Source organism: Melospiza melodia, chromosome Z (assembly GCF_035770615.1).
Source record: "Melospiza melodia melodia isolate bMelMel2 chromosome Z, bMelMel2.pri, whole genome shotgun sequence".
NCBI classification, from domain to species: domain Eukaryota; kingdom Metazoa; phylum Chordata; class Aves; order Passeriformes; family Passerellidae; genus Melospiza; species Melospiza melodia.
In genome coordinates, this window is record NC_086226.1 from 64,626,993 (window position 1) to 64,650,462 (window position 23,470).

The 23,470-nt window shown below is 41.1% G+C and overlaps 1 protein-coding gene across 1 annotated transcript; it reads left to right on the forward strand.

Moving 5' to 3' along the window:
• Positions 1 to 765: 765 nt before the first annotated feature.
• RIGI (RNA sensor RIG-I) lies at positions 766 to 23,242 on the forward strand. Its single transcript, XM_063180992.1, has 18 exons — positions 766 to 964; positions 1,056 to 1,190; positions 2,976 to 3,154; positions 3,650 to 3,800; positions 5,593 to 5,715; positions 6,549 to 6,662; positions 7,559 to 7,712; positions 8,565 to 8,823; positions 9,535 to 9,697; positions 10,109 to 10,210; positions 12,264 to 12,421; positions 13,056 to 13,191; positions 14,131 to 14,279; positions 15,364 to 15,454; positions 16,156 to 16,326; positions 17,827 to 17,978; positions 19,781 to 19,927; positions 21,637 to 23,242. The coding sequence occupies exons 1-18, from the start codon at positions 859 to 861 to the stop codon at positions 21,931 to 21,933; spliced, it is 2,787 nt and encodes a 928-aa protein (XP_063037062.1). The 5' UTR covers positions 766 to 858; the 3' UTR covers positions 21,934 to 23,242.
• Positions 23,243 to 23,470: the final 228 nt, after the last annotated feature.

Sequence of the window (23,470 nt, forward strand, 5' to 3'; positions counted from 1 at the left end):
AGGAGCATATCATGGCCTTGTTCTGCTAAAAGTCCTTCTACAGAAAATGAAATGTCAGTGCCTTCCTCAATGCCCCTCCTTCTGCTCCTCCTACCCCATCTGTCCTGTACAAGACCATGAGTCAACTCAGTGGTCTTGTGTTGGCAGGCTTTAGGAAGCAGGAATCTTGTGCTGGGCCAGTAGCTGTCAGTTGTCTGAGTCTGGCACATACACTCAGCACATGGTGAGAGGGAGCCTTGAATGTGGAGCTGTCATGTTTAGCAGCACTTCACTTTCTCCCCTGCAACAGGATTGTCCCGTTGGTAAGCCCTCTCCTTGGATGTTCACCTGCCTCATCCATTTTCTAAACGCTTTTAAAGTGTTTCTACCTTTAAAAAACGAACAAGAAAAAACCCCACAAGCAAACAAACAATGAAAAAACACAAAAACCAGAATGCAGCCCATAAAAGCTCGTTCAGCTTTTTCTCAGGACAAAAGGGAAGAGAAGGTAGGCCAATGCATTTACTCTTATTTTTCGCTGTGCTTTTTCTCACCCTGGCAACCGCAAAAACGGCCTGATTACAGCTTTTCCAACCGTATGCATGAGCATACGATTCTTGGGGTGGGGGTGGCAGTCCCCTTTTTCTATTGCTGAAGACAGACGCAAGAGGAAACCAGTGCTCCCTTTCCAGACTGCTTTCACTTTCCATTCTTCTGCTGGGCTGAAGTTTCTTTTCCCGTCGCTCCCTGCCTGGGGGCGGTTCATTCCCTGTTCACCCAGCTCTCTCCGCACCACGGTTCGAGCGGGCTCCGCACACGCGGCCGGGGTCGCGGCACCGGGATCGGCACCGCCGGCGGCGGTACGCAGGCGGCCTTGCCATGACGGCGGAGGAGAAGGCGAACCTGCGGTGCTACAGGCGCTACATCGAGAGGAGCCTGAACCCCGTGTACATCCTCAGCAACATGACGGAATGGCTGTCCGACGGTGAGAGCCGGCAGCGGCGCTGCCCCCGCGCCCGCCGCCCTCGCCCCTTCGCGGTCCCCTCACGGCCTGTCCTCTGCTGGCTTCTCGCTAGAGGTGAAGGAGAGAGTCCGCAAGGAGGAGGAGGAGAAGGGCGTGACGGCGGCTGCCGCGCTGTTCCTGGATGCTGTGCTGCTGCTGGAGGCGGAGGGCTGGCTCCGGGGCTTTCTGGACGCCCTGGTTGCAGCAGGTGAGTGCCCCGGGCGGGCCCTGTCGCCGCTGCCCGGGCTGGCGCGGCCGCGCCCGGCGGGAGCTGGGCAGAGCCCGGGCAGGGGCACTGGCAGGGCCGCTCCCCGGGCCGGGCCTCAGCCGCCCGTCCTGCCAGACCCGGTCAAGTGCTGCAGGAAAAGGCAAGCTGACAGAGTCTGGCAATAAGCCTGTTAGGAAGTGAAGCATCTGGAACAATTCTGAAGATTGAGAAAGCCTCATTGGCAGGAGACTCGCCCGCTAGAAGAAACAAGACAGCTATTGTTCTTACCAAATACAATGAAAGGAGGCTAAATCCTCTGAAGCAGAAAGGCACATGGGTCAGGAGGTGTGTGGGTATTGCCTGGTAGAGTGGGATAACTTCACTCAACGACAGTCTTAAATTAGTTAATTTTTTTTAATTACTCAGTGGCATTAAAAGCCTTTTGTTTCAAGAAGTAACGAACCATTAGTAGTTTATAAAGGTGAGTGTTCCACGGTAGCTATAACTACTTGATGTGTAAGTTCCTAATCCAGTTTCCTTTATTAAATGGAACAGAAGGTATAAAATTAGCAGCATCTGCCAGCTTTCCTCCCTACATGTATGTTGTGCCATAGATCCTTGTTGGTGATTTATTAGATATGTTGAACCCTACCATCTCATTCCACAAGCTTCTTTTGTTTTCATTTCCTCACCATTAATTATGAATAATTATCTCAGTGAACAAATATTACAAAGTTCTTATCACTTGGATGTAGCCCACTCATCCCTTAAAGCAAGTACTAGGTCCAGAGCAACGTTATACCATAATAGTAAAATCCTGATGAAATCCTGATGATCCATGTGATAATCCTGGTTTCTGAACTGCAGAACTGAGCCTAGTGGTGGTGTTCAGTTTGGTGTATCTTCAGCAAAAAATTGAGACCGTTAGCCCTCTGATTCAAAGTGCTATCCCAAGTAGTTCTTAATTGGGCTGGAGACTAGACTTTGGTATTACTCTTCTTTTTGGCAGGGATAAGTAATACTTAGACTAAAAACATAATGGTGGTAAGTATCCATGCCACTCTCCTGCTCTTCTAAAAGGAAATAAGAAGTTAGGCAAATTCCTTCTGTTTAACCACAAGTTCCTCTGGGACCCTCATGTGCATTTTTCCACTTCAGAAGCCTACACAGCAAATCACACAGGTCCTTAAAAATGCTTCCCTGCTGCTGTCTGTTCCAGGACAGTATTGTCAGCTGTTTGATGACTGTCTTGATTGCAGGTGTCTGTCCTGCTTTCAGTCAGGGACTGGCTTGCCTCCATTACAGGAGGGATTTTTGAAGGAGGGTGGAGCCAAGGACAAGAGTAAAAGATAAAATGCAGAGAAATAAAAGGCTACCAGAGCATCTTGTGATTCTTTGTAGTGTCCCTTGCTCTGGGAATCCTGTGGAAGAGTATCATGGAATGCAAGAATTCCAAAGATTGTATGATTGAAAAACACAGATGGATATAGTTGCTTGGCGATGTGGCAATATGACCTGTGATATAGTGTGGCTCTTTCTTGTTTTTGTAGGTGTTATGGCTCTTTTAGCACAGGGTTTTTCATAATAAACATACAAGTGCTAAAAAGGAAAATAATCACTTATTAGATAAAAATTGTATGTGACTCACCTAGATTTTTATAATTTACAGGAAAAGATAATTTTAATTTCTCCAGTGTGGCTGAGAAAATGTTTTTTCGGCGTGTTCCTAGCTATTCTAGCTAGAGATTGAATTCGCAGTAATGATTTGTCTCTTTTTCCTGAAAGGTTACACTGGGCTGGCAGAAGCAATTGAAAACTGGGACTTCAGCAAACTGGAAAAACTGGAGCAGCACAGGCAGCTGTTGAAGCGGATAGAAGCAACAATGCTAGAAATTAATCCAGTAGCAATCATGCCATACATAAACACATGCCTGATAGAGAGGGAGTGTGATGAGATCATTCAGGTATAGTAAAATCCTGGCATTTGCCTAGTTTTGCTTCAGAGAAGTGCTGGCTGCCTCACTTGTGGGATGAATCAGCGCCTGTGTGACAGGTGGCTGGGTGAGGACAATGGCTGGCAACAGGTCTGCTATAATTTCATAACTTCTCCTATTCTGAAATGGAAAGCCTCAGAGGTTTATGGCAGAGAGAGTTTATTAGAGAGACTTTGCGAGGCAGAAATTGACAGAATAGCTCTGTGGTGTTTCACACCATTTACAAATATTCAAACAAATAGTCTACCTATTGTTATAGCCCAGCTAAGTTTCGTGTGTAACTACACTGCCAGAATTGAAGCTGTAGTGGGTAAATGGCTGAAGTTTATTGTAAGGCTTTGATTCTTTGAGAAGGCAGGGCAGTTTTCAACTGAACATCGAAGATAACAAATTCACCCACTCAGCACAGAGCAGTGGGTTTGATTGCTCAGAACCTACGGCAGTTTCTGTTTGTGGTGTGTGCAGATCAGTGAAAACAGAAGCAAGGCAGCCGGGATAACAAAACTCATTGAATGCCTCTGTCGCTCGGATAAGGAAAACTGGCCCAAAAGTCTTCAGATGGCATTGGATTGTGCCGAATATTACAATGCAAGTGAACTGTGGAATATAAGAGAAGGTAAAATGTGAATTGATTTTATGATGCTCTTTTCCCATTCTTGTACCAGAAAGAAATTTCTTTCTTTTTCAGGAGAATCAGACTTATTTAGAAGGATACCATCAGACTACTTTGTGATCAAAAAAGAAAAGCCTTTAAAAATTTATTTTAAATGTCTTTTATATAAAATGAAATACAAATACTGTCCTACAAACAGGCAGAAATTAGTTTTTGACTATTTTTCCTGACAAATGATTAGGCATGGTACCTTTTCTTTGGTAAAGAGAATCAGGCAGAACAGGCTCTGAAAGCATAAAAATAGCCAAATAGTTATCTTCTTTCTTCTGTTATTAATTCTTCATTTGTCATCTTTTTGGCTGCTTGAGTTGTGATAGATCCAATATTTTCTGATAAAATATGATTAGTAATGTGATAGTCTAGAGAGTGATACACTTCTATGATCCCCAGAGCAGATCACATACCTTTTTCTATAAGAAATCGATAAGCAGCCCTTCCCAAGTAATTATGTTCATATTTTGTAAAAGTGCAAAATTGTCTCTCTTAGATTTTGCTTTTGTCATTGAAATTATTTTGTCATTATCAAATTTTGTCATTGAATTTACCTTTCCCTCCTTGAAAAATACTTGTATAAGTAACCTGCAGCATAGAAGAATTTAGAGAAGAATACATTATTTTGCTACTGAAAAAGTGATTTTAGATAAAGTGGATAAAGTGTATTATCTTCATATCTACATTTGCCATCTCCCTAGGTGGTTGTTTGAATTTTTTTTTTTCAGTTAGCAGAATGGATAAACTATATTTAAGTGGCTTCTTCAACTATATTTCTAATTTTGAATTTTTTTTATTACTGCAGTCAAGGTTGTAATTTCTTATCTGGATAACTAATTACTATGTATGCATAATGTTGTATACATAATTAATAAATTTATTGAAATATAGGTTAAATCATACATAAGAGTAATACCTATATGTATATAGAAATTATTTTGTGTAGCTGTTGGCAATACATATTATATGTTCACAATTGTATTTTTTAAGTTAAAGTTATTACTGTCTTTTGGGGCAGTTTCCTCTAATATCCAACTCAGCGAAGCCAAAGTCAGCCTACTGAGGAAACATTGTCCATATTGCAAACATTTTACTGCTGGCAGTTAAGAAGAGTTGGTACCAGAAATCAATTGCAGATATTGTGTGCTTTCTGGAGCTGGATTGTGATGGATGGAGCAGATGTGTTTTTTCTTCCACTCCAAAAGCAGTGCTTTGTGATCATATGTTCTGTTTGCAAAGAAACTCTTCATGCAGGGCCCTGGGATGGTTCTTTGAGACAGTATTAATTATAACACCAAAGAAAATTTCTCTTTGCATCATTGTGTAATATAAAGAATATATTCTTACAATTTCTAGGTCCTTTCAGGAGGTGAGGAGTCAGGGAGACCAGAATCTTGAATTTACAAAGCTTCTTTGAATTCCTAAGAGTTTTTCATGCTTGTGGTAATTCCATGCTACACAGTGATTTCTTGCCACTAAACACAGAGGATAAACTTTCCTCCCAATCTGTTGTCTCTTTTGTTTTTTGGAAGTTGTTACACATGCATTGAGCACATGGTTACACATGGTTATTCTGAACCCAAGATTCTCAGTGCAGTCCATCTTCCTTGAAAAGGAGCCTATGTGCAGCATCATTTTATGTACTCTTTTTCTTCCAGCAACCAACTCCTTCACTTTGTTGTCACAGCAAGTGCATTTTAAAATCATAAAGATCAATAACATGCCTTTTTTCCCATTTATACAGATAATGGCAAAGACATTGATGGTGAAATGACAGATGCCTCTGAGAATTACTTTGAAACCATGATGACATTTTCTGAAGAAGCAGAATGTGATAATCTGAGCAAAAATCTCTCTTCAGTTTCAGGTAAGTCTTAAGAACTTAAAAGTTTCTCGTTGGTATTTTTCATTTCCTTAGATTCCCGAAGGACACAGATGTAGTGTACCACAGTGGAAGGTACTGAGGAATTAGTGCAAATCTCTGACTTCATTTAGCTGTCTACTGTTTTAATGTTTAAAGGATCTCATGCTGGGTGTGCTGGGCGTTGCAAATATTAGGGCTTGCCCCTCATTTATTACATGTCTAGTGAAAAGTTGTTCTGTCAGCACATTATCAAAAAAGGTCCCCAAACACCAGCCTGTTGTTTATGCACCTCTTCCCTGATATAATTAATTCACACATGACCTGATACTAACCAGTTTAGAGAACTGAATGTGACTGCAAAGGATCTGTGCAGTGACTATCATGGCAAATTTTGCTCCACCAGTTATTTCTAGTTCCTATTCCATAAGTCCAAACACTCTGACAAGACCACAGTCTAAGAGAGTAATAATTTCAAAAGTCTGTAGAGCAGAAGGCTAAAATAAATCCTGTGCATGTATTTGAGGAAAAAATAATCCTGTGTGTTTTCATTCTGAGTTGAAAAAAGACCAGCTGAAGTGAACTTTGTCAGCCAAGACCTTAAATTATTTCATTTTATGAATCACAGTTGAGGGGTAACAAAAGTGTTCCATTAAGCTCACACAAAATTCTTGTTTGGTGCATCTGTTCTGTTAAAAGGCTTGTCTGTCAGAGAATGTTCTGTGTAGACTGTAAGGACTCTTCTACCTTTATCATTTTAGATTGCAACTATATGCGGCACAACATATTTTTTGCATTTTTAGTGCAACACTCTTCACAAAAACATTTTTTTATCCTAGAAAGCATCTATGAGTCTTCATCTGTTTATGAACCAAAGAAGGCTCGGAGCTACCAGATTGAGCTTGCACAGCCTGCTTTTGGTGGGAAAAACACATTGATTTGTGCCCCCACAGGTAAGAAGACAGACATTTCTTAGAAAAGTTCTCTTGGTGCATGTGGCTGTGAAGGATAGGGAATGGTGAAGGTTGAATCAGACTTCTTCAGCCATTTATTTCAAAGCTGTCTTCCTTGCAGTAGATCCAGATCTGCCCTGCAGTTAATGACCATGGGCAGCACAGATGCTGGCCAGACATGTCTGTTGGCACATCAGTGCTTGTATTCAGCACATTCAGCTTTCATTTCTATGTTCTAACTTCTGCTTTCTCACTCCTCAGGGTGGATTTTTCAGTTTAAGCCGGTCACTAATCTTTATATTTAATAAATCCGTCTTGTAAGTTGGAGGAAAAATAGGATGAGTTAGCTTGAGGCTCCCCTCTCTTCTCTACTGCAGTGCCTACAACATCCAGAGAGGGTAATTTTCCCCTGAGCTCTGGAGGCAAGTGGGATAACAGAGGCAGGGACAGAGAAGAGCCCTGGCACAGCGAGCCTGAGGGCCAAAGGAAAATGAGTGGGAGAGGAGCAAGGCTGCCTGGGGAAGGATGGAAGCTGAAAGGTGTCTGAAGGATGGAAGCTGGTGTCTATGCATAGTCTGATTTGATGTGAGAGCACTGAGTGGAAAACAGACTCAATGATTTCAAAGAATTAAAATATAACTGAAAATGGATTTTAATCCCCAGTGACTGCTAAATGGCCTTTACAGACTGAGACTCTGAGAGAGAAAGGGGTGATTCCCCACCTGAGTAAACAACATGCTCGCATTCAAATCTGTTCAGAATGTGTTCAAGTTTGGAAGAGTAACAGCCCCATTGTCAGCTCCCCTTTGTTACGAGACATTCAGATGGGACAAACTGCTGCTTACAAATGCATCTTTTCATACTAGTCCTTTACCACTCATGTTTTTTGTTTGAAGGATCTGGAAAAACTTTTGTGGCACTTATGATTTGTGAACATCACTTGCAAAACGTTCCCTCAGGACGAAAGGCAAAAGTTGCCTTCCTTGCAACCAAAGTGCCAGTGTATGAGCAACAGAAAAATGTATTCAGGCAGCATTTTGAAAGAAGTGGGTAAGTGTCATTCTCCCTGGTGGCTTCCTCCACAGAAAATAAACTGCCCAATTGGTCAGCTGTGGCTAGGGCAAGATGTAATGTGTTTACTGGTGAACAAGAGTGACAGTAGCATCAGGATGATGAGTATCTGCAAGAATGGCATTGCCATAGCAGACTTTGTTTGGAGAGTCTGAAATCTGGTTCTGGAGAGTTTAAGCACTTGTTGTTGCCCATCTGTGGAAATGGTGAAAGTATTTCTGTACTGAAAGAGTGAGGTATACTTTCTCTTGAGACTCCTTTCACACCTGCTTCCAAAGCTGAGGCAGTTCCTGGCAGTAGCAGTGGGATTCCTCTTGCCATTCTCAGAGTCTCTCTTTTCTAAATGGAAGGACCCAAACTTCTTTGTTTTTTCACCCTATAGTCCGATAATGTTAGTCCACCTCTCAGACGGGACTGCAAATTGCTTAGAGGGGCATTAACAACCTATGTCTTCAGATTTTGAGGGAACTGGTTACTCAATATCCACATAGGTATCCTTGTAGCTATGGGAAAAGGAGGCTGCTGGGCAGAAGCAGTCCCATGATGCCAGACATGTACACGAAAGGGATGTTACATGTAAGCTGAAAAATGCAGCTTAAATGTACAAGTTAATCATTCCTCAAATATTACATATTTTTGTTAATGGTAGTTGAAAATCCAGTTATTTACCCTCAGCTCTTTTTTTTTTTTCTCAGCTTCTATGGTGAAACTGCCAGCTCCAACTCTTTGACATTTGAAACTTAGAAGCTGCCTTTCAACCTTGCTGAAAAGCCCAATTTTCTAGCTTTCCATGGCCTTTTTCTTACCCTGTTTCTTGCATCTTCTTTCCAGATACTCTGTTCAAGGAATTTGTGGTGAAACAGTTGCAAATATCTCTATAGAAAATGTTATACAGGACAGTGACATCATTGTGTTAACGCCCCAGATTCTTGTGAATAGCATGGAGAAAGGGATTCTTAGCTCCCTCTCTGTCTTCACTCTGATGATATTTGATGAGTGCCACAACACTACAGGCAACCACCCTTACAGTGTGTTGATGACCAGATACCTGGATCAAAAATTTGACTCCTCTGCAAACCAGCTACCTCAGGTAAGGCCCAGCCCATCAGCGGTGGAAACATTAGAGGAAAGTGTTTTGCAATGCAGTCAGCAAGGTCTTGCCTTTTGTGCTGATCCAGTTCAAACTCCCATTTAGCAACAGCTGCAGATGGAAATGGTAGCATCTGGGGCATTTTTTCGTCCTTGGACACTTCCAGGCATTTTTCCCATGATACATCTTCCCTGCAGCTACCAAAGGAGACTGATCAAGCATAGCAAAGATTGGAGTACTTGAGAGCAAATGGAAAAGCTGAAATGGGAAGAAAGCATGTAATTTAGTAATCTCCTTGTTACCTCTCTGTTGCTGTTTTCTGCCCAATAAAATGGGGCCAGTGCCTCTGCTGGCATGAGATTTTCATCCAGCTGAGGAGACATCTCCTAATGAATCAAAGGATGGGTCTGGGTGTGGGTTTGCTCTTCCTTTGTATGACAAGCACTGACAGATACAGCTCGTTATGGATTTAAGTGGCTGGATAGTTTATTTTAAGTTTAAATCCTAGAAGTTGGAGTGCCTTGGAGTATGCATGAGTACCTACAGGATTTGGTTCTTAAGTATTTGTGCCTGCTTCTTGTGTACTTCTCTGGCCTGTTTTGTTTCCTTGTTTTTTAAGATGGTGGCAATTTGGTGACTGGTAACAATGTCTCCTGGTTTTATTCCATTTGTGATGAAGGAGCAACCACTGCTATTCATGTGTGTGCTTAGATTGTAGGTTTAACTGCTTCTGTTGGAGTTGGTAATGCCAAGAGCACTAATGAAACTATAGAGCACATCTGTACCCTCTGCTCCTACCTTGACATACAGGCCATATCCACTGTCAGAAAGAACAAAGAAGATCTGCAGAAGTTTCAAAACAAGCCAGAAACACGTAAGCAAACTTCCTTTTTATCTTCCTCTGAGTTGCAAAGCACCGTGATTATGACAGCTACTAAATTGCCCTTTATTTAGATTAAGATAAAAGCTTAAAACTAAGCTGGAGCTTTTTTCCCTGCTAGCTTGGAAGAAGCTGAGGCTTGCAGTCTCTTGTCCTGCAGTAAGGCAGTGCCCACTTGGGCATATTTTCTCTTTGCTGTTGATGCACCAGCTCTAGTTTTTATTCAGGTCTGCCAGTGAGGACTGGGGGCTGCTTATTTCTGTGCACCTGGAGTGCTCGTTAGCAGTAAACTTGATTGTGATTGCATGGAGCACCATGTGTAGCATTCGTCTAGACAAGAGTTTGTTCTGTGCTTCCCAAGGGAATGTTTTACTTAGTACACTGACTTACATTTCTCTTCTCTAGATATCAGATGGGTTAAAATGCGAGCTCAGAATCACTTTGCAGACATTATCTCAGGTCTGATGTCTGAGACAGAAGTGTTGATGAGGAAGATTTACTCAGTGGGTAAGATGCTGTAATATGCCTGTATTGCAGTTCAGTATTTGATTAAATCAGTGTGAATCCTTATAGCTGCTACAGACACTATTTTTTCACTTCCTATCGCTTTAATTTTTAGTTGCATTTAACTAATATTTCCTACATAAGAGATTACAAATAAAAGAATCAATATTTTCCTGTTATACCTGATTAGTTTGACAATCATAAACCTTTTTATTTGAATTTCAGTCTGTCACATGCAACTAAAAACAGTGTGTTTTTGACAGTGTCAGATCCTTCTGAGTTTAAAGAATCTGAAACAAAAGGGCTTGCATTCAAAATGCAGCGGGCTGGATTTCTTTTATGAGTAATACCTGTGTGTTCTTATTTAAAGATTTCTCCAAATCTTCTACACCCAATCTGTCTCTGTTAGGAAAATAAGAAATGTCACAGTGGTATTACTCTGAATGTTGTAATTTTTCCCTTACAGCAGAAGTTAATTTTCACACTTGCTGCTCTGACACTACTTGTGTTTTCTCTGGTCTCCAAGTTGCACTTGGAGTTGAGTTTATTTCTAGAGTTGCCCTGGCCACTTTTTCTGGTGGCCATTCTGTCCTCTTTATGCTTCTGGGTACTCCTATTTCCACTTTTTACCAGGTCTCCATTATTTTCCTTTGAAAAGCCTTTGAGGTAATGTTTCAGGGTAGGATCTGTGCAACATAAACATCACTGGAAAGAGGATATGGTTGCCCAAGAAAGGAAACAGTTGTCAGTAGGGTTCCAGCTTCAGGAGCTACTCTGGTGGGAAGGTTTGCAGAGAGGAGATGTATGATTGTGAAAAGAAAATGGTTCTCATGATTAGCAGATTAATTCTATAACCCTTCAGAAATAAATTGATCTTTTCTGCTTTTGCAGAGTTCCTAAGTGATGTCCAGTAAGTGGCATTAATAAAAAAAATGGAGAGTAGAAGGAGGTATAGAGCAGAGACCCCCTTGCATGAATGGATATGCTCAGGATCAGCCTTGGTCTCTCCAGTTCTAGATTAAAGGACGTTGTCTGTGTTTAGACTGTTTTTTGCACACTGACTGCAGTGCCTTAAACCTGTTTACGTCAGTTCTAGATTTACCCCCCGCCCTCCACTTCCCAGATATTTGAGAGTGAATTATATTCTGGGGCAAGAAGGAGAATTAAAACAGCCACACAACCAAAGAAATCCCCAACAAAACAACCCAAACCCAAGAAGGCTGATCAAAGAACAGAGATTTTCAAAATGTGTGTTACGTTAAGCAAACACTTCTGAAGTTTATTTTGCATCACAGCTCCTCTTGCATGAATGGCAGTGACTTCCCTTCTGTGGACCCTGTGGTTACTGTAGCCATGAAGCATTCAGGCAGAGTGTGTATGCAGCAAAGAGGTACTGCCCAGTTCTGCCTCAAGGACAGCCCCTGGACAATATGCTTCTGGACTATTTCGTGAATGAATATAAACTGTTGAGCAGGTGGTAATTCCAGGAGCATGCCGTTTTTTTGAATAGCATAGGCTTCTTACAGGATAAGCTTTGATTTTATTACTAAGTCCCTGCAGATGTGTGTGTGTACACACATTCCTCAGTTGAATTGTACTGGGTTAATTTTAGGCTAATGTCTGGGTATAAATTGAAACACAGGGAGTGAAGAAGACAGAGTCACAGGTGGTTCCCAGAGGTGGGGCACAAGCAGCAATGGGCACAGTCAATGGGCCCAAATAGAAATATTTAAACAACAGGAAGAACTTTTTTGCCATAAGGTGGTCAAACACTGGAACAGTTTGTCCAAAGAAGTTGTAGACTCTCTATCCTTGGAAGTACTCAAAGCCCATTTGAATTGAGTGACCTGCTCTAGGTGATCTGCTTTGAGCAGAGAGTTGAACTAAAGACCTCCACAGGTGCCTTCCAACCTTACTAGTTCTGTGATTGTATCATAAAACTGTTCTTTTGATTAGGCTTTTTAGAGCCAATATTAGTGGGAAATGTGTTATCCTCTAGCTAATGCTTTTTATTTGTTAATCAAGAGGAACAATTTTTTTTTCTCTCCTTTAATAGATTCCATCTCCCAAATCAACAAGAATTACTTTGGAACACAGAGATATGAACAGTGGATAGTTTCCACTCAGAAGAAATGCAGACTATTGCAACTGGAAGACAAGGAGAAGGAGAGCAGTATTTGTAGAGACCTTTTCATTTGTACTGAACACTTGCGGGTAAGTGTGTATCCTCTTTCCTTCCATACAGAGCTAGAGTCATTCTGTTCCTTCTGTTAAAAGTTCACCTAGAAGCAGACTTTGAGCTAATTGTCCTATTTAGATTTGTAGAATATACGCAGAGTTGGAAGGGACCTCCAAGGATCATTGAGTCCAGCTCCTGTCCCCGCAGAGGATATGCTCATCGTGAGCCCAAAAGCATTGTCCAAGCACTTGTTGAACTCTGTCAGGCTGGGGTTGTGACCGCTTCTCTGGGGAGCCTGTTCCAGTGCCCAGCCACTCTGGGTGAAATCCTGACATCCAACCTAAACCTCCCCTGACTCAGCTTCGTGCTGTTTCCATGAGTCCTGTCACTGGTCACAACAGTGAAGAGATCTGTGCTTGCCTCTCCACTAAGTGAGGATGTTGAAGACTGCAGCAGGCTGACACAGGCTAAAGCATAAGGCAGCTAAGAGCTGTCTCTGTGATACTCACCAGGGACAGATTAGTGCAGAGGAGACTTTGCAGTGCTTGTGTTGTCATGAAAATGGAAGAACACCACAAGTTTGCAACACTTAATCTAGCTAAATAAAATCTGTGTTCATCCCACCCCATGGGAAATGAGGCCTAAATGCTTGTGTCTCTTTCCAAGCAGAAATTCAACGATGCTCTCATTATCAGTGAAGATGCCCGCATTGAAGATGCTTTAGCCTACCTAAATGAATTTTTCACAAATGTAAAAAACGGACCATTTACAGAGTTAGAGAAGCAGCTGACGGAGAAATTTCAAGGTATTTCCCACAGTACCTGTGACAGTTGTAGGGGAGATGAGAGCTTATGGTCTTCCAGCTGGACCAGGATGGTCCAGATGTTTTCTTCAGAGTAGGTGCAGTTGTTTTTCCAGAAGCTGCACTTTCCAGAAGCTGTGGTGACTGCATGGGTGCAAGTGCACTTTCCAGAAGATGTGGTGACTGCATGGGTGCAAGTGCAGTGTTAGGGCAAGTGCGGGGGGGCTGAATTTCTGGGACTGTAAGCTTGTAGTGCAGAAGCAGATAAAATAGTAATAATTGTAGCTGGATGCTGTAATAAGCTCTTAGATACCTGTCTTGGAGATAAGGCAACAGTGCCCTTATGGCTGTGCCCCACAAGTAGGGGGATGGTCTACAATCATGGGTGCTGGTAGCCTTAGATAAGCCAACATACACTGCTCGGTGCACTGCCTCACCTGCTGGCCAGTGCCAGTCTTCTGGGGAGAAACAGGTGGCCCTTGTACTCTTCTTATTGAAAGTCAGAGGTTGTCACTGTTCTCTGACCTGATTTAGTTAGCAGTAGGCTATATTCCAGCCTGTGGTCTGGTGTGTTGCAGTGTTGACTGCAATTTTAAATCACTGGTCTGTCTCCCCTTGAGCTTCAGTTGTTTTCTTAGAAGAAATAGTGCAAGAGCTGAGTTTGTTTTGTTGCTGTCTTTGATACACAGTATATCACAGAAATTCTCATGAAAGTTTGCTACAAAATGTGAGATATTCATAATTTGTTCTTTTTCTGGGGATTTTGTTGCATTTAACCAACAGATTTCCCTGCTTGCATCTGAAAAAATGGAATAGAAAATAAAAAAATAAGCTAAAGAGAATGTGTGTGTGTGCTGTCTGAAAGTAGGTTTGTGTGGGAATTCTGCTTTCTGCATTAAAAAAGGTAAATTTTTCAAGAAACCTTTTGTTTTTTTCTTTCAGAGAAAGAACAAGAGCTGAATGCTCTTTCAAAAGATGAGTCAAATGAGAATCCAAAGTTGGAAGAGCTTGCTTGCATCCTGGATGAAGCATACCACTATAACCCAGAGACTCGCACTATTCTCTTTGCCAAGACAAGAGCCTTAGTAGCTGTATGACATTTGTTTTTAAAACTCCTAAAATGGGAAGTGGGAAAATAAAATGAGTCATCATATTACCTTTCCCATTTTGATCTGAAATAGAAAAATGTGCATGTATTTGATCCTTCTAATTTATTTTATTGTGTCTACCCAAGCCCTGATGCTCTGAGGCAGGATGAGTGAGTTTTCTTTTTCTGAAAACTACAGTACAGCTATGGTGTCTGTCATGACGTCTAACTACATGTTGTAGTTGATCATTAAGCCATCAGATTTTTATTTTAAGCCTAAAGTGAGTTACAATATAATGTTGTTTTAAGAGTTTTGGCTTTAAGGTAGTGGTGTTACGAATCAGCAGCTCTACTCCATTACTGACTGCACATCAGGAGGTATTTATACATTTCTCAAAGGGTTCCTATAGCCCTAAAGAAGGTCAGGGCCCTAGCACCTGTTTTTGATCAAGACAAAGGAAAAACTTTGTGCAGCAGTTGTTCTCAGGACTCTTCTTATCAGTGGTCTATTTCATACAAAAATCTAGGCTGGATGATGGTTTTTTTCCCCTTACAATACCTTGCTCCCAGAAAAGGTTTGTGCTTAACATTAATGTGCTGCTAATCATTAGCACGAATAGATTAAAACATTTACTGGAAATACCAGCTCTTGTCTACTGTAAACAGATTTATCAGCTGAATGACCCAGCCCCCCTTTCTATCCTTGTCATTCAGACATGCTGGATGAATTGCAGACCAGAAAAAAATTAAAAGCATGCTAAAGTCCAAACTAACAACACCAAGCGTCTGCTGTCAGCTTTCCATTTTAGATTTAAAAACCTTCAGTAGCTTGCCTGAATTTTGTTCTTCTGTAAGAGCAGTTTGAATGTGCTTCTGTCACTGTGTAGTGGAAGCCCAGTTTGTAAATAGCAACTACTTTCCTTTGATGCTGGAGGTGTACAATTCAGTGACCTGTTATTTTATAAGAGAAAAATGCAAAATTTTTAGCAGTAAGGCTGCTTGCTCTCTAGCCAGCCTTTATGTTTCTACCTATCACAAACTAGCATTTCATCTGCACAGGTAATCTAACTCCCTGATTTGCTCTCCAGGCTTTGAAGAAGTGGATAGAAGGAAACCCTCTTCTTAGCCATATAAAGCCAGATGTGTTGATGGGTAAAGGAAGAAGAGATCAGAAAACAGGTATGCAGATTTGCACTAAGATATGCTAAACCAGTGGTGGCTATGCTGCTAAAACTGTTCTGCTGTGTTCATCTTATGTGCCCTTACAACAGAAGAAGGTCATGCAGGTTTGCACTTGCATTCTTCCATATTGGGAAGACCTTGAATAGATCCCAAGGAGATGCTTGCATTTTCTGTCCAGAACCTTTGGTTAAAGCCAGCAGTAGCACTGTGAACAATACTTTTCTGCATGATTCTTCTGCTGGTTCAAAAGCAGTTTAGAAACTTCACTATCATATCTTCTTGTGATTAATTCTCATATTATCTCTGTTACTTTTATAGATCCCTCTCTTATTTTGTGTTTGGTGGCAGAAAGACATTTTAAGATAGAATATAAGCTACAGCTGAAATGAATTACCTATGGCTTAAGTTCAGAGTTAGGTTGGGTTTTAACTAACTAGGCTGCATGGGTGTCTCCAATAAAGATCATCTGTGTGTTGTGTTTAAAATGGTGTTTCCCAGGTTGATAATTCCTGTGACACATCAATAGGATTCCCTGGTCAGCAGGTATGATGTACACCCAGCTCCATATTAAACTTGAAGTAGTTTTCCAGATCAAAAGGATGTACTAATTTCTAATTACTTAAGTAAAAGCAAATGTAGTATCTTGCTCAAGGAGCTCTTCCGTGTTTTTTTGCTGACACAGTTTCTTGGTACTGTAGGTATGACCTTGCCAATGCAGAAGGGTGTACTAGATGCATTCAGAAATGACAAAGACATCAGACTGCTAATTGCTACATCTGTTGCTGACGAAGGCATTGATATTACCGAGTGCAACCTTGTGGTGCTCTATGAATACTTTGGAAATGTCACCAAAATGATCCAAGTCAGAGGTATGGAATTTCAGAGCTATTTCTGTAGAAGCCTGTTTTGGCCTAGAAATGGACATGAAATGCTACTAAATGGCATCTTGGAAATACTGTAGGAATACATGCATGGCTTGCTGTTGTTTCTGTGTGCTTTAGAGCAAAGTCAAGTGAATGATGGGACATGATAAATTTGTTCACAGAGCCAAGTCCTTGCTGCTGTCTGACTGACAACAGGTAAATAGCCATGCTGCACAAGGTTATTGAACTGTTGAGAACTGATACCTCAAGTTCACAATTACATATAAGCAGAACTATGGCTAGAAGAACTGTTGTCAGAAATATTACAAATCATTCTGTGACAATTTACAAAGGACTGCTGCAATGGAATTTCTTGTATTGCCTTGGCTTCTGAAGGCCTTCCCCAGCCTGGTGGTTTATTACCAACCCAGCTACTCTCAGGTACATGAGGCCTTCACCTGTGCAGATCTCTAATATTTAGGACCAAAAGAAAGACACCCTGAGTTTTTCTTCCTTGCTTGTCCAGAGAAATCTTGAGACTTTGGCCCTAAATTTGGTAATTTTACAGTATGGCCAGTAGAGGGGAATGAAGAGCCACACCAAATACTGATTTCTGCTTCACATTCCTAAGTGGCATAAAACTGCCTGCTCTTTTAAGGGTGCATCTGCAATATTTTTCCTATTTCCCAAGCAGTTAACATCATAATTTAATGTGAAGTGATTTCCATTGTACTTACTCTGTACTCTACTTTCAGGGTTTGTGTATTGCGACCTTCTCATCTGTGTTTTGTAATGAAATAATTGGCCCAAAATTGACTTTTATGGATGAAAGGACAGTGTTTTTTATTAAGAAGCCATCAAAGATGCAAAGAAGAGAGGTTATGTCAGTTTCAAACCACATACAGTCATGATTTTTGTGGAGTAAAAGCTCAAACGAAAGTGTGAACACTTTTATAACCGAAATACTGCTAAGCTGGTATGAGATCCCTGAAGTTTGCCTGTGTCACAGCTTTAATAAACAGGCAGGCAGTAGGCATAGTCAGGTAGAAGAGAAGGTGCTTGCTGTTGTTGTCTGTGTTCTTGTCAGCACAATATTTCCAATTCCTTAGGTTTTTGTGATATATGGGGATTTTGGGTCTTTTTAGACATCAATTAGCAGGGCTGAAAACTAATTAAGAAAGACTAGGATGAAGTTTTCTCCTTTACATTTTTTTTACATGACAAGAAGACAGCAAGGTGCTACACAAAAATTGTATTTTAAAGCATGCCTGAACTCAGCACAGGGAGGCCACAGAAGCAGGCAATATAGTACTGGCTAGCATATATCCATGAGGATACCTGGAAGGGGTTATCTTGTTCTGGTTTGTTTTTGAAGAATGCTCTTCAGAATTGTCTGAATCTGAACATTGCAAACAAAAGCAGCCATACAGACGGTGCTTAATAGTCTCATGGCAGAGCAGCCATTTTTGCACAGATTGTTAAGAGTAAAAATGTGTTGCTGTGTAGGTCGTGGAAGGGCAAGAGACAGCAAGTGCATCCTTGTGACAAGCAAGACAGAAGTGGTTGAGAATGAAAAACGAAACAGTTACAAGGAAGAAATGATGAATGCAGCTATTGAAAAGCTACAGAACTGGGATGAAACAACATTTGCAAGAAAGGTTTGTGATTTGTGCAGTTTTCGTACTCAAATTTTAAAGGCATAATCTGTATCAACCTTCACCTACTAGGGCTCTATGAGGGCCAAGTGATAACCCAAGGGAAATGTTCACTGTACTTGATTTCTGACAAAGGCTAGGTCAGCAGAGAAGGGATACTGTGTACTGCCATTTTGTGAATATCAACTGTACAGTAACTGCAAAAAACTTAAGAGTGAGAGGTAGAATTTATAACCTGTTGCTTATGGAAAGAGGACTCATGGGTAAGTGTTTGGGGCCGTCTTGGGCACAGTATACAATGATATTGTGATGTTTTGCAGCTGAAAATCAGGAGGGCCAAATCCCAACTGGATATTCATATGGAGCATCACCAAGGGCTAAGGAGAAATCCCCATTCTTTATTGGATATCTCACATAGGGACAAAGATGAAAAGACTGAGGCTCTTAATGCCTTGTTTGCCTCTGTAAGACTGGTTGTTCTCAGGATATCCAGCCCCCTGAGCTGGATGACAGAGATAGGGAGCAGGATGAAGGCCCCATAATCCAAAAGGAACTGGTTATTGACTTGCTACACCACTGCGACACACACAATTTTATGGGGGCACACAGGATCCACCCAAGTGTAGTGAGAGAGCTGGTGGAAGAGCTCATCTATCCACTTTTCAGCACTTTTCAGGTGACTGGAGGTTGGTCAGTGTGACCACTCATCTACAAGACGGACCAGGAGGATACAGGGAACTGCAGCCCCATCAGCCTGACCTTGGTGCCAGAGAGCATTAGGGAGCAGATCACCTTAAGTGTATTATCCATCACGTACTGGACAACCAGGGATCAGGCCCACCTGGGAAGGGTTCAAGAAAGGCAGGTCCTGCCTGAGCAGCTTGATTTTCTTCTGCGACGGTGTGGCCTGCCACATCCTGTGGCTAAGTGGATGTGGGGAAGGCTGTGTTTGGTGTCTCTCTGAACTTCAGTAAGGACCTTGACACCATTTATCACCGCATTCTCCTGGAGAAACTGGCTGTTCATGGCTTGCATAGGTGCAGTCTTTGCTGGCTAAAAAAGTGGCTGGGCCCAGAGAGTGGGAGTGACTGTAGTTAAATACAGCTGGTGACTGGTGTCAGTGGTATTCCCCAGGGCTCAGGGAAGCCTGGAATAAGCCAGTGGCAGGTACTACTAACTCATGATTTGTGAGTCCAAGGGGGTATGGGAGAGCTAACTAACAGAGCTTTCCCCTACCCCCTTGGACTCACAGATCACCCTGTTTCCAGACAAGCTTTCAGAGACTGAGCTGTGCAACAAAGGGTGCCCAAGGCCCCCTGGTCTTTACAACATTTCTTCTCCTACCTCCAAGGCTTGGTGCAGTTGCCTCTACTTCTTCTTGGAGGATTCCATTTCTGCATTTGGTTCTCAGCTACAGGCTGTGCGTTGTTCCTTCTTTCTCTGCCTGCAGTTTCGGCGGTCTTTGTTCTTTCTTTCCAAACCATGAGATTCCCAGAGCAGCAGCGTTAATTGGGTTTTGGGTCTCAAATGTCTTAAAAGTTCACATTGACATACCAGCCTTAAGACCAGAGGGGCTGTTGGGGACTGGAGGGGAGCTGTTCATCACACAGTCTCATTCTAGCCCTGCATTCTAAATTGACAAATGTACCCTGTTCTGTCTTTGTATGAGTTGACAGAACATTAGTGTGTTTCATTTTGTGTGCTTTAAGTAATAGGTTCCTAGATGTTACATGCCCAAAGTCACATTTAGGCTGACAGTGGGACTTCATTTCATAATGATCTTGATTTTTATTTATTTATTGCAGATACGTGGCCTGCAAATGAAGGAAAAGATGGTACGAGATTCCAGGAAGAACAAAACAAAACAAGAAATAGTAGAAGGGAAAAAAAATCTTTTGTGTGGAAAATGCAAAGCATATGTCTGCAGTACAGATGACATCAGAATTATAAAGGTATGTTTCTGTACAGGAACCTATATCCATGATCACCAGGGAAGTCAATATTATTGAACTAACTGCATTGTTTATCAGTGTGGAAGTGGTTATTTTGTGCAAACCGGAGGAGAATAGAAATTCTGAGTAAATCAGAAAACCACAGGAACAGTTGAGACTACTTCTAGTAGTATGATATGAGATATGATATGATATATGATATGATATGATGTAATATGACATTATCCAAGGTGTACAAATACGGGATGCAGTAGGAATCAGTTCAGTTTTCCTGAAGCCCTTCTGAAGTCCTTCTCATGAATTTTGTTGAAAAACCCCCGATCTTCAACTACATAACCTTCTAGAGTTACTGCTGTATATTTACTTCCCTGATTAGCATCAGAGGGAAGTCTCTTTGCTGTTGAGATATTTCTCCCACAATTTCTGTTGACTGAAAATTATCTACGCAAAGTACTGGGATCAGCTTACAAACTCCTTGTCTTATGGGTCAAGTTGAGTTTTGAAAAACAAGGTAAATCATGGTTTCACAAGAAAAGCCCTACAGTTCTTCAGTATTATTTTGTTTTCCATTCTGTAGGTGCAGTTCACATTGCTTCTCTGTATGTCCTGGGGACATTATGATTGTACTCTTTCTGAACATGCATCGTTTCTTTGTAGAAAAAACAAGGCAATAATCTTTACACACAGAAAGTGGTGATCATGGAAGAGAGGCTCTTCTGAGGACTTTGAGCCTTTATAGTTCTCCTTTTTTGTTCTTTTGAAGCTGCTTCTATTTGCACTTCTCTGAAAAGTGCAGATGCAATGTGATGAGGGGCCTCAGGCCACAGCTGAGCATTGCCATGGCTGCCTTCAGGCCCTTGCCAAATTTTTGTTTGTTTTTACCAGCTGCTTTTGGAATGTAGAGGGTGCTCACTATAGCTGAGTTATTCCCAACTCTGCAAGGAGTTGGGAATAGCTCACCTTTGTGAAAACTTGGTTACATTTCTTTGACAAAAAACAAGGGCTATCTAAAGCACCTTTGACTTTTACTCTATTTTGTGCTTCTGGCTTATCACCTATACCTGTGCAAATAGACCCAAGAGTTCAGAAAACTCTTCAGTAAGTGGTGTTTGCTTAGCACTCTGAAAATAACACCTCAGTTTCTAAATAGTCCCTACAAACTGCATTTTCGGAGGATCTATCATTTTTAGACCTAAGCTCAGACTGTAAATATGTTTTCAAATAAGGCTGTTAATTTCTTTAATATTTTATTATATATATTATAAACAATAACTGTAACTCCTTCATCTTGTTAGGGTTATTTTTTCTACCACTCTGAAGTAATTGCATGACCTGTCATGGGAAACAGGAGTCTCTCAAACTTGTCCATTGTCTGAATTACTCTCTTAGTTTCAGGGACATGGCTCAAATACTGCAAACACAGTTTTTAAAAAGCTTACTAAGTTCAAATGTGTGTAAGCTGGTAACTGGGGATACACAGTAATTTTTTTTTTTTTTTTAATGAGCCTGGGTCTGGGTCCTTCTAGTACCTGGTATTCCATGAATGGGGAAAGAAAAGAGCAATGAGCCAAAGAGGCTGGAAGGTGAGCCTCCTGGATGACAGCAAGTGCCTTAACAGGGAGAATATGTATTAGAGAAGGGAAGGGGAATGACAAGAAAAAATGAGGAATGTTGTTTCTAATCTTAAGTGTTTCTGGCATGTGTTTCAGGAATCTCATCATACTGTCTTAGGTGATGCATTCAAGGAGCGTTATACAACAAAGCCCCACAGGAAACCTTCTCAATTTGATGGTTTTGAGAAAAAAAGCAAGATGCATTGCCGAAATACTGAGTGTCAGCATGACTGGGGGATCATAGTGAAGTACAAGATATTTGATAATCTACCAGTGATCAAAATCAGAAGCTTTGTACTAGAGGATGTTGAAACAGGGACACAAATGGATTTTCAGAAATGGAAAAGTATTAATTTGTCTTTGAAGGAGTTTGATGAAGAAACATCCAGCTGAACTCAACATTTTAATGGATATATTGTTCTAGGGCCCTATGCTGAAAGAGCAGCAATGATCAATGATCAGTTTTCTATAACAACTTTCGTTCTTTATGCTAGGTCTCTCACCCACCTCTGGCTAGATTATAAAAGGCTGGTAAAGCCACTAAAACCAGGATTTGCTATATAATGAAATATTTCACCAGAAATTTCACTAGAAGGACAAATATGTGCCTCGGTGTATAGATACAAATAATTATGGCTGTGAGCAGCCTGGTCTGAAAAAAAATAAATGAAGTTGAGTGACTAAAACCCAACTTTAGGTAATAGGCTACACTTTCAAGAACTGAGATGCGAATCAGCATGTTCTTTAATACTGTTAGTGTGTAGTTGGATTGCACATCCTTGTGAACAGCATGGCTTACTAGCACTTCAGGCAGTACTCTAGCTACTTTTGAAACTTTTAAAAAAGTTACTTTTAATGTTTTAGATGTTGATATATAAAATTGAAAGAAAAACGTCCAGTAACTTTTCTGTAAGGAAGATACTACATCTCTTAAATCTATCTTTAATAGGAAATGCTTCTGCAACAGTAAGAAATGCAGTAGGGCAGAGCCCTCTTGGGGATTCATCCTTGTGATTAAAATGGTAGCACTTTTTTATATCACTGCACCTTGATCAAGTTGCAGAATGGGCACCCTCCAGTGCTGCTGAACTGAACAACTCCTAACAGGGACAAAGTGCACTGGATCACGGGAGGCGGTTCAGTTTTGATGGGGATTAGCACTTACCGGGATGCCCTGTTTCATGGATTGTCACCTAAATTCTCTCAAGACACTGGAAATACTGTAAGCTTCCTATCAGAGCTGATCTAGCATTCTTACAAAGTATAGGCATTAGTGTATTCAAATCTGTCCTCTTTACCCAGATCCCAGACTTCCCTGGGAAAACCAGAAATTCCTACAGAGTTATGAAATGTTGTACTTTAACACTTAAAAGCACCTGCTGATTCCACACATCTTCAATGAGCTTAGTATTTGGTATTTCTGGAACCAAAACCAAATGTATTTTAAGTTCAATTTGTGTGTTTGACAATGTGGTAAGGTATGTATGTGCAAGAATTATGTTACAAAACACCAGAACTAATTTTAAAAAACCCAAAACCAAAACACAAACCCCCCACCCCAAACCTAATTTAAGAGTTTTAAAAAAATGAACCTAAATTTATGAGTTCAAACATTAATTTAACCAGCCTAAATCCTACTCAGCAAGGCTTGTGGTGTTCTTGTAAAGTGTTGTGTGGCATTAAAAGCAAAAGAATTTTGTAAGCACTGCTTCATGTTCCACCTCAATCCATGGCTTTTACTGTGAAAGCTGTATGCACTGTACAGGAAGGCTGAATCTCAGTCCTACAATAACTTCCTCTGTACTTAGTTTTTAACTAAAAGGAAACATAGAACAATGAATTAAGATGATGTATGGTTTAGATAATGCCTCCCCTCCAAAAATACTAGGAACAAAATACTTTTGAAAAAGGCTGATTTAGCACTGTCAGA

Excerpts from the sequence above, each read along its gene's own strand:
- RIGI (XM_063180992.1), top strand. The coding sequence starts at position 859 with ATGACGGCGGAGGAGAAGGCGAACCTGCGGTGCTACAGGCGCTACATC. Across the intron at positions 5,716-6,548 it reads AAATCTCTCTTCAGTTTCAG|AAAGCATCTATGAGTCTTCA; the intron begins GTAAGTCTTAAG and ends TTTTTATCCTAG. Across the intron at positions 14,280-15,363 it reads AGACAAGAGCCTTAGTAGCT|GCTTTGAAGAAGTGGATAGA; the intron begins GTATGACATTTG and ends TTTGCTCTCCAG.